We start from the raw sequence: 17,620 nt of genomic DNA, 5'->3' as shown, positions 1-17,620 counted from the left end.
CATTATTTTTTTATTGTTTTACTTTTCTCTTTCCCCTTCAGCCATTTAATCAGGCAATTTCTGGAAGTTTTTCTGGGAATTTTATATTCAGTGGGGAAAAGATCATAGAAATGAGAAGCTGGAATAGACAGTTAATCTTTTGTGTCTTTGTTCATCCCAGCATGCAGTTAGTCCTTTGATGGTCGATTATTTTTGTTCAACATTGTTTTGGGTAGTTAAATGAACATTCCTCTACTACTACAGACACAAGATATTAATGAGGCTGGTAAGGCAGGTTTGTTGGTTTTAGTTCTAACGCAAAGAAAAGGCAAAAGAGGGATTAGTTGGCAGACTGAGGAGGAGCCCTGCCAACCCTAATGATGTTGGCAATCAGGTACCCCATTTGCAGTAACCTACCACATTTTTCATTGAAGTGACATGATACCCTGCTGCTTTGTACTGTATTGATGGTTTCTGGATATAGGGCAATTTGCTGTATGCAAAGCCATGATAGCAAAATTATGATAGAGATGGGGCTGAGCCCTTTGCTGTACATACACCTCTGGTACTATCTTGCCATCCTGTTGGGTGGTGTAGTGGGACTACACCCTCATATTGAGTTGTATGATAAGGGCTCTGCTGCGCAGGGCTGACGAGAGAGGGGATGAATGGATATAATATATACATTTAGACTGCTGCACAACAGTGTGATATCTCTATCTTTTGGAGGAGTAAAAGATAGGACATGAAAGCTGTCCAAAATATATGATTTGCCAGCAGGGTGTGAAGAGAAGATAAAACACAGCAGGGAAGTGGGAAGTGAGGATAATGGAGGAAATAAAGCTCTTTAAAGCTCTCCAGTAAATTCACATCTGCATCCTTGAAAATACAGTGCATGTTTAATTCAGCATGGATTGGATCCACTGAATTTGTTCCTGTGTGCTGACCAGAGGCTGTGCAGGCCTGGCACATCTGTGTTCTGCTGTGTGCAGCCAGTGTCTCTCTGGAAGTCATGAGTTTCAGTGGGATAATGTCAGTGGATTTTCTCCCCAGAAACCCTTGCTGATGAGGACCATTTGCAAAATGGATTTCTGTCTTATCATAACAAACGGGAACAAGATCTTTAAATGATAGATTATTGAGATATTTTTTCAAAATAAGCTAAAGATTAGTTGCTCCAATTAGACATTATGTATGAAAGATAGACAACAATAACCATAGTCTCCAATGACATTCCTGTCTTTCTCTGCATGATACTGTGAAAAAAAGTGTAAATGAATATATAAATTTAAATAATGTTCTTCCACTTTTCCTGAGGCTTTGTAGCTTTCTGTTTCATTTTGGTTTTGCATTTAACTTCTGAACTTGTTGAAGTAACACACCTCCACTGGTGGATTAGGCCATAAATTTTATCTGTATACCAACTGAGATAGAAGCCATACAGCCTTTTATTAACAAACATAGATGCTATTGTAGTCTCTTTTCTTGGATATAAGGTAGATGTCCTGTTCGTTGGGTTTTTTATGAAGTCTAGAAGTCCTCTTGCCATCATTTGCAGGACATTTGTTTTGAGATGACAGGTATCATACAGATATTGCTCTGGGTGGGAGCCATACACTCAGTTTCTGAAAAGCTGAGTGTTTCCTCACAGGCATCTCTTCCTGCCCACATGGAACAGCAGCCACAGAACCACTGGGAACCTCCTGGGTTTCCACAGTGCAGGAAAGAGGCAGGAAGTGTGCATAAAGGTACACTTGTGGCATTCATACAGAGGAGCAGTACCTCTCAAACACAAATGGCACAGGTTGTGGTCACTTAGGGGAATCTGGGAGATTGCTTCTGGAAGGAAGGAAGGAAGGAAAGGAAGGAAGGGAGGAAAGGAGGACTTCCAAATCTGTAACTGCTATTTCTCACTGAAAGAATTACGAATTGTTTTGCTTTTGTGTATGTCTGAGAATGAGAGAACTATATGCAAATACTTCTCAATATTCTCTTTTAAGTGTGATCAATTCTAGGAATAAAAGGGGAAAAAATGTATTTTTCTCATTCTAAACATCTCAGTTTGGCTTTGACAGCTGTGTTGCCTGTTTGAAAAAAATGAACACAGATTGGTCTTCTGATCAGAATATAAAGGACAGAAATTGAAGATCCATGAATTAGGCCCTGTTTCCCTGTCATTTTAGAGATGTAACATTCAATTGTACAGGGCAGCACAACTTCTTCATCTTTGACCTCATTTCTTCATTTTGACCTCACAAGTGGAGTCCCCTCTAAAGAAAAGTCCCCCAAATTAGCCTGAAAGCCATTTTAGAAAACTTTTTCTCTAATAGTTGAGTCCAAAATCTTGTCCTGGACATTTGGGTCACAGTGTATGGATAGTATTATCAAAGCCAGAAACCAGCTGCTCAAAAAGACAATATTATTATTAACAGGAATTGTTGAGGTAAAACTCTCCTTCAGTCTTTGAAGATGTGGTGTTAGTATTTTCCCTTCACCTGTGCCTCCTCTCTTTAGTACTAGACAGAAGAGGAGAATTCAGTCTTGCCCAGCTGATCATGAGAAAGAGAATTTGTACCTAAAAGCTTCTGAAATACATTCAGTATTAGCATCTTCAGAAAGGTCAAAGAACCTGAGACAGTCGCCAAAATCATGAGATTGTCTTTTCACCTGCTTTCTTGTTTCTGAACTTATAGTAATAGTTTTGCTAAAACTTGGGACAAAGTGACATGTTCAGTCACATTATTCCATGACAGAATAAAACCCAAAATAATTCAAGTTTTATCTAAGAAAAAATTGCAGGTCCCCAAGGGTTTTGCTTCATTTGGCTTAACTTCCTTTAAAGTGCAAAATGGTAAAAGGAACATAGGGCTGGAATTACAAGGTTGTCTTTTATTGTCTATCCTTGGTTCATGTTGATTTGGAGTGATAAAGTAGGTAGGGTAAAGTCAGTAACATGAGTTTTATTCCAGTAATTTGTGATTATGGTGATGATAATGTCTATAAACAGACTTCTTTGGGCTAAAAGGCTGAAAGCAGGTAAGGATCCAAAACATACTGATGAATTGCATCATGCTAAAAAGCCCTTGTTATTGGACATTTGTTTCCTGAAAATGGGATTCTGATCTCTCAAGAGTTGAAGGCTAAGAATCACTTCTTACTTTCAAAGTCTTGGCTGTGTTGGACCATTAATGCATACTGCCCTGGGACACGAGCCTTATTCAGGAATATCACGAGAACAGCCATTCATGTAAATACCTCAACTCCAGTTGAGTCAAATGTATTTTAAGACTTCTTTTCTTTTTTCTCCAGATGTATTTCAACTTTTCTTCTTCCTGTGCCTAGGAGCTGCAGAGAACTATGATTATGAGAAAAAAGGGAAAGTGTTTGCCTCTTTGTATAACATTCCCATTATGTCTGAGTTCAGGTAGATTTTGTTCATATGAAAATAGCAATAAAATTTGTCTCTGAAAATAAATGCATCAGAAAGCTAGGATGTCAGCAGTACTGAAATCTTACTTTGATTTTCAAAGCAGAGAGCAAGATTATGAACAAGAGTAAGTCAATGGGAGTCTTTTGGCCTCATCAGTTCCTGAAAGATATGGAAGTTGCTGTTTGTCTTAGGTTTCTACTTTCGTTTGTCATTAGTTTGTAAGCTTATATATATGTTTATATGTGCTACAAACTAAATTTAAAATTCTGAAGATAAAATGAAAAGGATGATTTTGGCGTGGGGTTTTATGTCGGTCATTTTTTCTAGAAGGCATTTTGATTGACCTTTGTATTAAGGACCATTTTACAAAGTTGCAATGGGAATTCAAACTTCAGTAACTAAAAATAGTTAGAAAGAAACCAGCTGAAATGAGGATTTTACAAAAAGAGTAAGAAGAAACAATACTGACTTTCTGGCATTTAGAACTTTGCACTGGCTCTACCAAGAGATTTAATAATTGGACAGAATTAATAGCTGAAATGAGGGTTTTACAAAAAGAGCAGAAGAAACAATACTGGGTTTCTGGCATTTCGAACTTTACACTGGCTTTACCTAGAAGTTTAATAATTGAACAGAAAAACCCAAATGTATTCTATAGTGCTGTGCTGAACAGACTCAAAAGGATCTGTTTGCTCTGAGGATTACAGCTGGCTTTGGGATGATGAAATAGGATGTGACTGGTACAATCATGCTGTGCATAAAAGTTGTACTGGACATAATAGCACTGTGAATTTCTTTTGCAATGCAGGGAATAATTTTTTTGCCAATATTGAATGAGGACAGATAGGAAAATTTTATGGAGCTCATTATGCATGCCTTTCAAAGAACAAAAAGGTTGAAATAGTGTTCAGCTGAGCTCTCCCAGCTCTCCTTGTGTTTCCAAATCTCTGCATTGTCTTGTGCTTTTCCATCATCTTGTCCTCTGCAACTGTCTACCATAAGGGAGGAGAGCAGGGAGAGGTGGATGGATGCAGGAAAAAGCCTAGAAAACTATCAGAACTTTGAAATAAACTTCAACTGTTATTTTAAGAAAACTGAAATACTTTGTGATTAAGAAAATCACAGTCCTTGTAGAAATGCAGCTCCAAATTTTAAAAAGACAGGAAGTAATTTTGGGGGGAAACATTAAAATTATCTATGAAAGAAGCTGAAAAGTTCTGTTCTATATATCTAACCTCCATCTTACTAAGATATAAAAAAATCTCATGAAGAGTCAAATTCTATTGTTCCCATTTATAGACATTGAACTGAAGCAGTGTAACTGAGGCAGACTTGCTAAGGCCAGAGACACAGCAATGTTTCAGCCTCTCATCCATACGAGTAATCAATTGGAAGTAATTTCAAGTGCTCCCAGTTTAATATTTTTTAAAATAGTTCTAGTATCATTGTGACTGATTTTTATAAAAAGGAATAATATACTTACAAACACAGGAGAAAATTGTTTCCTTCCATCATTAGTGCTTAATTTTCACAAGGTGGTGAAGTACAAAGATCCTTCTGTCCCAAAGAAGCTCTAGAAAATCAGCCATGAAGAACAGGAGAATTACTGCAGCCTTCTGCTCCTCTCCCTTTCCAAAGCGCTCCCACAATACAGAGACCTGGTATTGGTATTATTTAATGATGAGGCTGCATCAAATGTGTGTCTCATGGACAGTAGATAACTTTTCCTTCTCCTCTCCTACATCCCATCAACAATGATAAGCATGCATTCCATGGGCCTTTAGGACATGGGATTCTGCAAGCCTCTTACTCGGGAAAGGTCCTATTAACTTTATTGGCTCTGAATAAGGTTACTCCCCTACTGAGGTGGAAGGGCTGTGGGATGCTGGTTTTTTGAAATCTACAGTGCATTAGGTTTTTGGAACCTGTATGTACTTTCTGAATTCTAAATATATAATTAATGATTGGTTCATTAATGATATCCCTGGAAAGAGGTAACGGGAACTGAGTACAATGAGCATTGTGAGGACAGTGTAACACTTGGTTTCAGACTGTCACCCCACTAACTACCCCACACTGTGGTACAGGAATGACCCCCACAACTCAGAAGCCAAGAGAATGAAATAACCTACCTTCTGAGATTTGCTGTGGAATAGGGAAGACTACTCTGTGTCTTCTCATTAGATGTGATCAGTAAATCCGCATTACCTTGTGACACCACACTGAAAGAGCTGGCTCTTATTTTCGCTTTCAGACTGCAAGCCCAGAGGTTAGTGCAAAACATAGGACTGATAGAAATTGAAGTGCACCTCTTGAAGACAGGCATTAACAAACCTAATCCTTACTAGGCTGAATTTCATTCTCATACACTTCAATCATCAATCAAGGTCATAGAGTCTTCCTGTGGCTGACTGACTCACTGCCCAAGTGCATGTAAGCTCAGTGAGGAAATTGAGGGAATCATGGCCAAGAGCCAGACCTCACAGATGGAACATTTCTCACTCTTGTGTTGATGCTTCCTACAGAATTGATCAAATCAGCTCTAAATCAGCTGATCTCATTTGAGAAATTAGTTCTTCTCTCTGGAAAAAGAAGTGTAAATCTGTCGCACAGCTGAGGCAAACCAGTTTAGTCATATCACCCACCCACCTCCAGGGCAGTTTTGCCAGTCTGAGCAGTGGATGCCAGTGGAGTGCCCTGGTATCACCTCAACACCTGGTATGGCATCTTCAGCCTCTGCGATGCAGCAGTCTCTAGGATCATCTTCACCTGGTACCTACCTACCTGTGCAAACAGGACTCGAATGAAACCCAATGTCTAGCCCAGGATGATGGGCTGCACTCAAACCTTGCAACAGCAGACTGAGAACATTCTTCTGTTGTTGCACTACAGTTCATCTTAACTTCTGATAGGTAGAGATATGATAGTCAACTGTATGACAAAGCTTGTATGTCTTCTGTACACTTCCCAGGGACATTAATGACTTTCAACATCCATCTAAGCATCCAGCCCTATTCCTACCTCATGTTCAGTCTTTGGCCTCTACAACTTCCTATGGTATAAAAGTCTGTGGATTAATCACAGTGTGGGAAAGGCAGCTTTATTTTACAAATTTTCACTCTCTCATATTTTAATGAACATTCACTTGAAAATCACTTTGAGGGGGAACTATACATCTATCTGGACTAATTGGATTAACCCTACATTTCTCATCAGTGCTCCTTCTGTCTTTGATTAATTTCGGAGAGCTCATAACATGCATAAATATTTAAATGTATATGCTTTCATGAAAAATTGATCAAGAGCCAAAATTGCTATTTAATACTATATTAGAAATGCATAATTCCAGGAAGTATTATGCTTACTCTACAGAAAGGTTTTTCGTAATAAATGTGGGTTGGGTTTTTTTCCTAGGAAAAATGTGAGTGAAATTCTACATTGCCACATCTTGAAAAGTGACATAAAAATATACCAAACTTCCCTGGACTAATCAGGACTGAAGCAATCAAAGTAACCTATTCCTATCGCTTTTTCCTAATATTTATACAGAACAAACTTAGAGCTCCATTTTCTCATCACCATCACCCAAATAGTGTTTGGACAAGCATTTATATTTTTTGCAGTCTACATGAGAAATTTGGGATTGTTTGGCAGATTTGTATATTCTGCAGCCTCAGTGTCTCCTCATTAGGAAATGGATGACTTAAATAGAAGCATGTTCCAGGTCGAGAGTCTCAATGCTCAACTGGCTCTTATGAACTCTAATTTATGCCTGTAATTTTTCTACTATTTCTGTTGATTTTCACTACACTTTATTCAGTAATTGCTCACTGACATTGGAAGTATTTAAATGTCCCAAGATCAATATTTCTAGTCATATTGTGTTTTAGCACAAATATATTACGTATGAAAATTTGAGTAGTTCACTGCAGACAACTGCTGATACACAGAAACATGAAGCTACTTTTTAATTAATCACTAAGAATAATTGATTTTATACTCATGAGAATTTTATCTTAGTTTACAGACATAATTCAAAGTTTAATGTGGACCTCATAAAAGGGCAGGTCTTTCCTCTTGGAGAAAATCATATGGTAGTGAGAGAGGTAAATGGGAGAGGAGTGAATGTACCTCAGATACCAGTTTGGCTTAGGGCAAAGTCCCTTTGGAGTGGCACTTGGCAAAATGCATTGTTGTAGTTGCATAATGCTGGCTAGGGATATGCTGCCTCCCATGTGCTTCATGGACTACGTGAGGCACTGGAGCTGCTGTGACACAACTCACACAATTTTAGAAAGCCAAAATCTTCTGTGCATGTGTATCAGGCACCTGAGCCAGCCAAAGGGGCTAACCTGACGCGCAGTGCAGCTGCAATCTCAAATACTAAAACAGTGACAGGAAGGAAAATGTGATGTGTTTAAGGGGGAAAAAAGAAAGAAAATTCAGGTATTTTCACAATTTTTTGCCGGATTTGTTGTAGTCCTGCACCAAAACTGTACAAATATATCTGCAACGCTTTCAACTTCCCTCCTGATGAATCCATCCTTATTTTGGTTGTAAAGCTGAGGCTGTCTGATGAGGGTGACAGTATGAAACACTGTGACACTAATGAACTGTACACACTCACTGTGCAGGCAGCAGATCAGGGTGCTCAGGAACCCATAGCTTGGCCACAGTGCAGGATTTGCTTTAGTGCAGAAAACCTTCCCATTTTATAGCATTTTTGTTTATTTTTTAAAAACATATAAAAATAACTGGAGCACAGACAGGTAAGACAATTGCTTTCTGGGCTTTCTCTTTTGTTTGACTTAACTAAATATGGGTGTTGGTTTGGTTTTTTTTTGTTTTGTTTTGTTTTAGCACAAAATAGAACTCACTACCCCGTGGCCCTTAAGTATGTAAAATTCCTAGCATGTATAATTTTTCTATTTAGTTTTCATCTTTTTTCATAAAAGTATTGTTAAGATGTATACTGTCACCTTTAATCTTCTTTATCCTTGATTATTTTTGTTCTGTGTAATCAGTTTAGCTGGAGGTTTGAGAAAACATCTGTGGTGGTAGGATCAGAAGGAGCAACAATGCACAGAAACTGAATCGTATATTTGAAGCTTATTGCAGAAAGGATATAATTGGTGATAAGGAAAATGTAAGAAATAGATGCTTCTCTGAATTTTTCTTGAGAAGCAGAACTTGACCTGGAAAATTATGGTTTATTGTAATATCCTAAAAATGTTATTTCAGACTCTCTGTTACACATTCCCTTTCGTGTTAGGGATTTGTTTGTCCCTTTAGCATGAAGATCTTTATTAAGAAGCCCCTGTAGGATGTCAGTTGTGAATGATCTTTGGTGGATTTCTGTGCTGAGTTTCCCTTTATGGAGCTCTGCCTTCCCAAGTCTTCCATTATACAGGCAGAAAACTCCTTTAGTTCAAACTACCTTTTTTACTTGACTCAGAGAAACCTAGAAACTGTCGCTACAGTTGCAATATCCAGGTCGGTAATTGCTCAGGAAAATGAGCCGTCCAGGGTGTTCGCCTCTGGGCTCAACAAGTCGCTATTGCCAACAGAGGCAGTGGATTCAAAATTATAACCTCCTTGGGGAGGTGGTTGCAATCCATGATAAACACTGCAGATGAGCAAAGGTAAAGGATTAGTGCTGTCTTACTGGGAGGCTTCAGCCCTTTCTTTTCCAAAGCAAAAGGAGCAGCTAGAGGAACACAGTAAGACATAACTTGCGTATCTGTGTTAACGCTTTGTTTTATTTGTGTAGATGGATTACTTTACAGGGGTTAATTTCACTTTTTTTTGCAGGTGGTATTAGAACTCATAAGGATTTCATTTTTGTAATTATAACCTGTAAATGGCTGGTCAGGTTTCCATTGAAGGAGTGATTCTCTTAATAATGATACCTTATATTGTTTGTCTAGGTATTGTTGCATTTGTACAGGTATTGTTGCATTTGTACTTCATCCATTAGCAGTTTTCTATCCTAATCTCTTACCTTTGTGGACTATAGTCAAAACAATATCTAGGTATGCCATCAGAATGGCACAATAATATTAAAATATTTAAATTTTAATAACCTTTTGAAAATGTTCTGATAGAAACACTTAAGACTTTTTTTCCTTTTTTTTTTCTATATTATTTCTTTTCTTTTTCTTTTTTTTCTCCTTCTAACTTTTTTCAACAAAAATTGTTATACTTAAGAATTTGCAGAAAGGCAATTTTACACCAGACCCTCAGGTCAGACTTAAATTTCAGTCACCTTCAGGAGGCATATGCCAGAGTCAAGAATATAATGCCCCCAAGTGTTGCCTTCATCCCAGCCCAGTCTGATAATGTTGTTGTAATTGAGGAGATCCATTGCCTATGCTGAATAGACATAAATTAGTTGTGATCTTGTCAGAAGGAACTTGGGAAAAGACTGTAATCTTGCCCTGTTCCTATCATTTACCATAAGCATGCAGAGTTGGCCAAAGTAGAATGAACTTGATACACCTCGAATCTGGTCAACTTCTGCTTTATGCTTTTATGAATACAGTACCAAAAAAGTATAATAGAGAGCACAGAGCACATTTGTGATGTTCTCCTCACTCTAAAGCAGGTGCTCTTGGGATCCCATCAAGCATTTATGTAAATTACCTTTCACTGATTGAGTAAGAAATTCCATTCCTAAAGTGACAGATTCTGGATTGATTACTTTCCTTTTGACAGGAAGAGTCAAATACACTCCCTTGTAGTGTCTGATGTAGAAAAAGGTGACCTGTAATACTCTTACCTAATTTTTGCTATAATTGCCGAGGAACTAAGATGCACACTGACAGCTGAAAAGGAGAAGCAGATCCCTTCAATGGACAGCTAAACAAGGGATTCTTAGAATAAATGTGAGATGCTTCTTCCTCGGATATTTCTTGGGTTTTTTTGGGATTGAAAGTCACCAAAAAAAAAAAAAAAGGCAAAAATGAAAAAGCAACCCCAAAATTTAAAAAATCTTTATAGCTGCACAAGATGCATCCTGAGGTAAGGCTTAAGGGCAAATTTCTTCCCTTCTATTTAAGAGGTTTTCTGAAAGGGTCCTGTAATCTCTGGCTGCAAGACCAGGTGAGAGTTTTAAGCAGCTGATGCCAGACTGACAGGGTGCTGCAGTCTTCAGGCTTTCCCCAGGACCACGAAGGACAATGGAGCTGTTACAGAGACACACACACACTGCAGCCTCGGATGAATATTTGTTAAAGGACACAGTGGACTGAATTCAGACCTGGTAGGCGGAAATGTGACTCTCCTGAAGATAATGGAGTTTCACCACATTTTACTGTCCCTGGGTTAGATGAACCACAATCCCAGTATACTAAATCTGTGAGAATTTATTACCTCCTTGTAGGCTCTTTAAGACCTTCTATTGCCTCTGAAGCTAGATATTTTTCTGGCTGTTTCATTTCCATGTTTTTATCAGTGAGGTCTTAACACACTATTTAACAATATCTCTATTACTGTGTTATGATACCTGGCTCGAGTAGGTTTATATGAATGTATTTTGATTTCATGCCTGCTAAGTTCGCTCACTAACAACAGTTATTATTATCCCCATAACTCAGGGTCACCAACTTAGACACTCTTTATGCTATCCTAATGGATCTCTAGGGATCCTCATGACAGTCTTTCTATTTCAGCAGAAACTCCCTTTCTCATTTACTCAAGATCTTCAGACCAGGCTGTCTCAGTGTACTGACAGCTTCAAAGCTCCAAACCAGTTCTTCTCAGGTGTTCCATGAGTCTGGGGTACAGAAGACAAAGTCTTCACATCTGTTAGACCTCCATATGTCCCCTCTCAAGATATCTCTATATTTCAGTGATTAGGGTTGGAGCAGTTTTGTAACCACTGAGGATATCTAATTCAAGAAGAAGCAAAGAGAAGATTTTTCATTTTGAAAATGCCAGGGTAGAAAGCGTATTTTAAATGGAAGAATCTTATCATACTTCAAGTTGAAATAAAGCTCAGCTGTGTGGTAAGAGCAGATCTCATGCATCAAGACCTGACAATCCCAGTAGTGTAAAAAAATGAGAAAAAGGGAGGAAAAGAAAGAAAAACACTCAGTAGTGACAGAAAAATCAAAATGATAGTGGAAAAGGAAAGCAAGTATTTTATGGTTTTACATTATATCTTATAAATACTGATAAAGAGCAACAGTCAAAATGTGTGATGTTGTTTTTCTTTGAGAAAAAAGTTTCCTTTCTTTCTGAACCATAGCCATATTCCCAGTGTGATATCTGACCCACGGATATTTAATTCTCTTTATGCAGCTCTGGTTAGGAAGGAAGAATACTTGCTTGGTTCCTCAGAGCAGCAAGCTGGCCTATGGCTCTAAATAGGAAGTTTAAAATAAAAAAAGAAATCTTTTTCATCCCAAGTCAACTGGCTCAGGCAGAACTTAGTAACTTCCTAAGTCAGAAGTTGCCAGAAGCATTAGAATGCTTCTGTGGCCATCTGACATAGTCATCTTTCCTCTCTTCTCCACTACATATTGTCTGCAAAAGGGATATGAAAGCAAAGAAGCGGACCCCAAAGTACCACATGGAAGTACTGTCTACCAGGCATCATGTGGAGACCCAATACCTGGGTCTTCTTGGACACAGAAGATTTGAACCTAAATTATTTCTTGGGTAAAATTCCACCGACTTCACAAAAAGAATCTGAACTTGAGGAAACTTCTAAATTTCACTCTGATTCTAACACAGGGAAAGAAAATGCTTCAGTGCTATAGTTTGTCTCATCCTGTGACTTGCATGAGGAAGCTTTAGGAAATTCAACAATGGGGAATTATCCAGAATGTTTCATTTTTGATCTCAGAAACTGCTAATCAAAATTAAAATTGTATGATTTCACTATGTCTGACTCATTCTTCACCTTCAGGGAGATATGCTACGACAATATTCCAAAAGAATCTTTATTGTGCAAACTCAATATCTCACTCTTTAAGGATGCACTGATGTTTAATGCTTGACTTTATTTCTAATGTAGTAATTGTGTTATCTTTAACATTGTGACCTGTCCAAGGAATTAAGCCGAAACCATCTGGAACCCTTTCTGAGTGTACTTGGGTAAAGGTGGTACTTTGCTAATGAATAGCATTTAAGGTACTTAAATTTACCTTTGGACTTATTATATATTGTGATGCACATAGATTACACAGATTATTGTTACAGGAAAAAACCCAACAACAATTAGTGAAAAGCCCCAGAGATCAGTCATCTTGAGAACTAAATGTCTTGAGCAAGGAGTTCATTTGAACTGATTTTGGTTTTTAGACACTGCAAATGGATGTAAACAAGCTGAATATCACATTGCTTCGGATATTTCGCCAAGGAGTGGCAGCAGCATTGGGACTGTTACCTCAGCAAGTTCATATCAACAGACTCATTGTAAGTACCAAAAGACTGTGTGTATTGAAGTGTACCTGTTTGTTTAAATTCTCTTAAATTTATTTTCCTGTCACTATGGAAGAGTGCAATTAAATAGGACAGAAAAATACTTATTATTTCATTTTTTCAACTGCACTACAGAAAAATTGATCCCCATAAAAAATTGTTTAAATTTTCTTTTGAAAAGACACCGTTGTTGGCTAAGCCAGATAAATCTTTTTTTTGTCCTATTCATAAGCAGATTGCTTATCCCTTAGTTTTCATTCGAATGCAGTTCTTTTCAAATTCACACCTTATCCATGTTTTGTTTCTCAAAGGTTGAATATTGCTCAAAAAATACACATGATTCTTCCTTTCAAAGGCATCTTCACAATTTATCCTCAGACTTTCTATTAGTAAATTGTCTTCTCACAATATTACTATTCATGCTTTTTTATTCTGCTATAATAATCTGTCCTCAAAAATGATATTGTAGACTACAGCATCCTATTGGCAAAAGATGGTGATAAATTTGCTTCTAGCAGAAAAGGCTTTTTTAATCAACTGTCATTGTATGGTTTTCTGTGTATGCGTATTTAACACTGTTGTCTTTTTATGACAGTTTTACCATGAAGCAAGAAAACCCAACATCATGTGTGTATTGCTAGCCTTCAATTCACTTTTCAGAGGGAAGAAGAGTTATTTTATTCTACATGCAGGGGGAATATTAGGGAAGAAAACTGACAGGTTCAGCATAAAAGTATTTTCTGCCTTGAAAGGCTGATAGGATTTTATACATCAAAAAGATTATAAAACTCTTTCAAGTAATGTCTCTGTGAGAAAAGATCGCACAAAAATACAGCAAGAAAGATCAATAGGAATGCACTGCAGCCCTTTTCATGTTCTTCAGGGATCTCACTCATTCGTGACAAGTGATGCTAAATTTCCTTTGTCCCCTGCATTGACCAGAATGAAAGACTTGAAGACATATTCAGAGAAAAGCACAATTAAATGAGAAATGTTTTGGAGTCTGAGATGTGTATTTCAACATACTGAATCACCTAGTAGCTTTCTTACTATGCTCTATAGAAATTATGTAAATAAACAGAAGAAACATGCTGTTCATTTTCCTACTGGCTCCATTGCTTTTTGCTTTCTCCTCTCATTTGGGATTTAAGGGAAGAGGTAATGTCATTTTGCACCTGCATATAGCCCAGAATACAGTAAGTACTATTATTTAATTAGTCTTCTCAACACTTGTAAAGGTTTTTCTATGAGTTAATATTTCAGCGATACAAGAGAGCAACCAAACTTTTCCCCTATTTGCTCTAAAAATCACACACAGTCAAAATTCACAAGGAAGACAAATGCATCTTAGGAGACATTATTCCCACTTTTCATCCTTCTAACATGAGACAGTTCCTCTCATGCAGAGTGCTGACAAGCAAGCAGAGCAAATCAAAATTCATCTTGCCTTGTTTCAGTGTTGTCTGCTCATCTAGGCTCCCTGTAAAAGCAGTATAGAGATTGGTAACTGCAGGAGAAGAGGCACTGAGATCCATCCCGATAATATTAGGATGGATTAAATAATTCTCTAGAGATGCCAGTCTCTCTCTGCTGACTTTTGGAGGCAGACAACTGAAGTGAGGTAAGGTGACTCACTCCCAAGGGAGCAGCTCTCAGAAGTGATCAGGAGTCTGGAAGCCAGGATGTGGATGGGCACAGGGAGAGAAGAGAGCCTGCTAACCTCTTACTTGTAACAGCACATAGTGTGCCAGGAAATATTAACTTGGTATTTCCAGTATCTCCTTAACGTTTCCAGTACATCCTTCTCCCATAAAGGTCATTTAATGGGTAGAGAAACTCATAAACAGAGGAGGCACAAAACACTGGGAGTGCTGCATACCCACCAAGGCTTGCCTGGTGCCTGTGATCTTCACCCAGCAGCAGTCACCTACTCATGTCAGAGACTGAGTACAACCACAGCCTTAAATCAGTTTCTTCAGCTCCCACCAGTAGCCAGTGTCCTTACCATTCTTATTGACCAGATGGACCAGCAGTGCATGTGAGACCACAGAGGACAGATTTAGGGCAGACATGTTTGCAAGAGTCCCTTTCTGTGCAGCTCTCTTTTGAATGCAAAGAGTATTTTATGGAAAGAGTATTTTATGCAAAAGTGTTTCAAGAATAGCAAAAGATGTCTTTTTCTTCACTTTAGTAGTGATAATGATGCGCATTCAAGGTGATGGGAAGGAGGCAGGGGAAATCAGGGTTATCCCAGTTTGAACTGATCTCTCCCATCCCATAATGATGAATAGCAAATAACCAGACTGGTGAGGTTCTTGCCTGCTCAGGTAGCAATGCAGGGAGCAGCTCCATGCCTGCCTCATGTGTGGGAAATCCCCCAGGTCTGAACTCTGTCCCACAGTGTCAGCTACGCTGGCCATAGTCCTGGGGAGCCAAGGTTCCCACAACCTGTTTGGATACCAGAGCTATCTGAAGCACTGGTCTCAGGTGCTGTTCAAGTCTATCACAACAGAGAAACTCTTTCCTTTTGCTACCTTGAAAAAGAGTAAGCATCACTGACATTTCTAATACAGAACCTCTTGGGCTGCCAGGACTGGCATCAAAGACACCAGGACAAGTATTAATAGATAGGAGAGTGGACATTCTCAGGTTACCCATTAAGTGTTAACAAAACTTCCCTGGTCCTTTTGTACCATATTAATTTGTGCTGCAGTCAACTAAAAGGACTTCATTGTGGTATGTGTCGGCAGTGTGTTGACAAGGGGCTAGAAAGTAATGTATGAATATCACAGCATTATGCTAAGCTATATTATATATATATATATATATATATATATATGTATGATATATAACCTCTATCAGCTCAGCTCAGATGAACTATCTTCTAAAATCCCTGCTGGCACATTGCCATTGAGCCCATCCCATGGCTCCTCCCATCACAATGTTACACTGATTGTTTAATGACACAAGACTCAGGAAAAGTCTACCTTGTCAATAGTGATTGAGACAAAGCATACATGCCCATGTATAGGATTTGCATTTTCTTCCACAGTCTGCTGGGATTTACAGAGATAGGGAAAAGGTATGCTCTCCTCACAGAGCAGGTTGCAACCTTTCTATTCCATGCTTTTGTTTTTGGAATTATAGCTGCAATCTACAGACAGCAGAGATTATCTAATGTCAGACCCCTCCTATGATTTTGCTTTTTTTTTTCCCCTAGGGGAAGAAGAACTATGTAGAACTGTTTGTGTCCCCACTGAACAGGAAGCCAGGAATTTCTGAGGCGCTCCCATCTGAAGAAGTGCTGCGTTCCCTTAATATCAACATTTTACACCAGAGTTTATCCCAGTTTGGAATAACAGAGGTCTCCCCTGAGGTTGGTTATCAATTTTCTCACCTGTATTACTTTGATACAGATTAGGCACTTACATCCTCGGTAGTTTTCTGGCTGAGGTTCTCAAGCATGAGGCAGAAAATGTATAGGCTATGATAGCATTGCTACTATAAAGCAATTATCATAGAAACCTAGAATAGTCTGGCTTGGAAAGGACTTTAAAGATCATCTAGTTTCAACCCCTCTGCCACGGGCTGGTGCATCTTCCACTAGGCCAGATCCATCCAACTAGCCCTGTTAAACAACTTTAGTAGTGCTTCATTAGGCTATTTGCTCTTTAACGTCCAGGTCCTACTCACACAGATGAGCTGTCATTGAAATCAGAGTTTATATCCTAAGCATGCACCAATTGCCTTAAAGGAAGTGGACGTAAGGAATTCTGGTCTATTAATGGGGTAGGAAGATACAACAGTTTCAGTAGAGAGATAAATGGAATTCAGAATCTAGGTGTCACCATTACTACCCATGTAACTTGTGTCTGACATGATTTTGAAAAATTGAATCTGTACATTACACCCATGCTTCTTTCTATTTTCAGGATGAGATTTTTCTTTACCTGCTCCAAATAGAGGGCAAAAATAAGACTTACAGCTATAATTTGTATGACTTCTTCCATTTTTTGGGGAAAAAATACCCATTTCAAAGCAGAGACTACATTGTCAAAATTCAGATTCTTGTTTTAGCTGTTCTAATAAAAAACAAAGCAAAGCAGTGGTTTCCAAACGTCATATCAAGTCTTTATATCACCCATCAGCAACCTGAGCTAAGCTTCCTTTAGGTCAGAATTTCCTTTGTATCTGAAGCACATGAGTCTGATGGTTGGGGTAGATGCAATTATCTATTCCTAGTACTTTAGTTACAAATAACACTTCAGGTAGACATGGGGCAAGAACTTACATGAATAATAGATGAATGGAGAAATGTCATCAAGCTATGAAGAGATGCTGGAAAAAAAACAACCTCTGAACTCAAGAGCTCATCTTGAGTTAGATACATTTCAATAATCTGGAGTGCTCAGATATTTGTATTTCCTTTCTGAAAAAAAATGTAGCTAATAATTTAGAAAAGTATTCTTAGAATGAAAGTTGTGCAGTCTATAACTCCTTCAAATACTGTTGGAGCCACAAGAGATTATTTTAATATTTCAATTATACAGCTAAGGCACTGATCCTGAAAAATAATGCAGCTTTACACTAATAGGTTGCTTTTGAATCTCAGTAAATGGTTTACATGTGTAAGACTACACAGAAAACAACATCTAAAAGGCAGCAACATACAATCTTTACTTGGTCAGCTACTAACCTCAACTTGATCTAAGAACAAATTTTTCCAAACAGCAAACTGAAACAAAACAGGCAAACCTTTGAAGGAAGGTATAGTTATACAAAGCC

The 17,620-nt window shown here is 38.2% G+C and overlaps 1 protein-coding gene across 1 annotated transcript in view; it reads left to right on the top strand.

Moving 5' to 3' along the window:
• Positions 1–17,620, top strand: part of PTPRR (protein tyrosine phosphatase receptor type R) — a 126,281-nt gene that overhangs the window by 44,612 nt on the left and 64,049 nt on the right. Inside the window, exons 2-3 of the mRNA XM_069003896.1 lie at positions 12,716–12,829; positions 16,056–16,211. Coding sequence (XP_068859997.1) covers positions 12,716–12,829; positions 16,056–16,211 — 270 coding nt within the window. The remainder of the gene's footprint in view (positions 1–12,715; positions 12,830–16,055; positions 16,212–17,620) is intronic.

The sequence above is a fragment of the Aphelocoma coerulescens genome, chromosome 1A (assembly GCF_041296385.1).
Source record: "Aphelocoma coerulescens isolate FSJ_1873_10779 chromosome 1A, UR_Acoe_1.0, whole genome shotgun sequence".
Classification (NCBI taxonomy): Eukaryota; Metazoa; Chordata; class Aves; order Passeriformes; family Corvidae; genus Aphelocoma; species Aphelocoma coerulescens.
The sequence above is the reverse complement of the archived record's forward strand: the minus strand, read 5'-3'. Positions and strand labels throughout refer to the sequence as shown.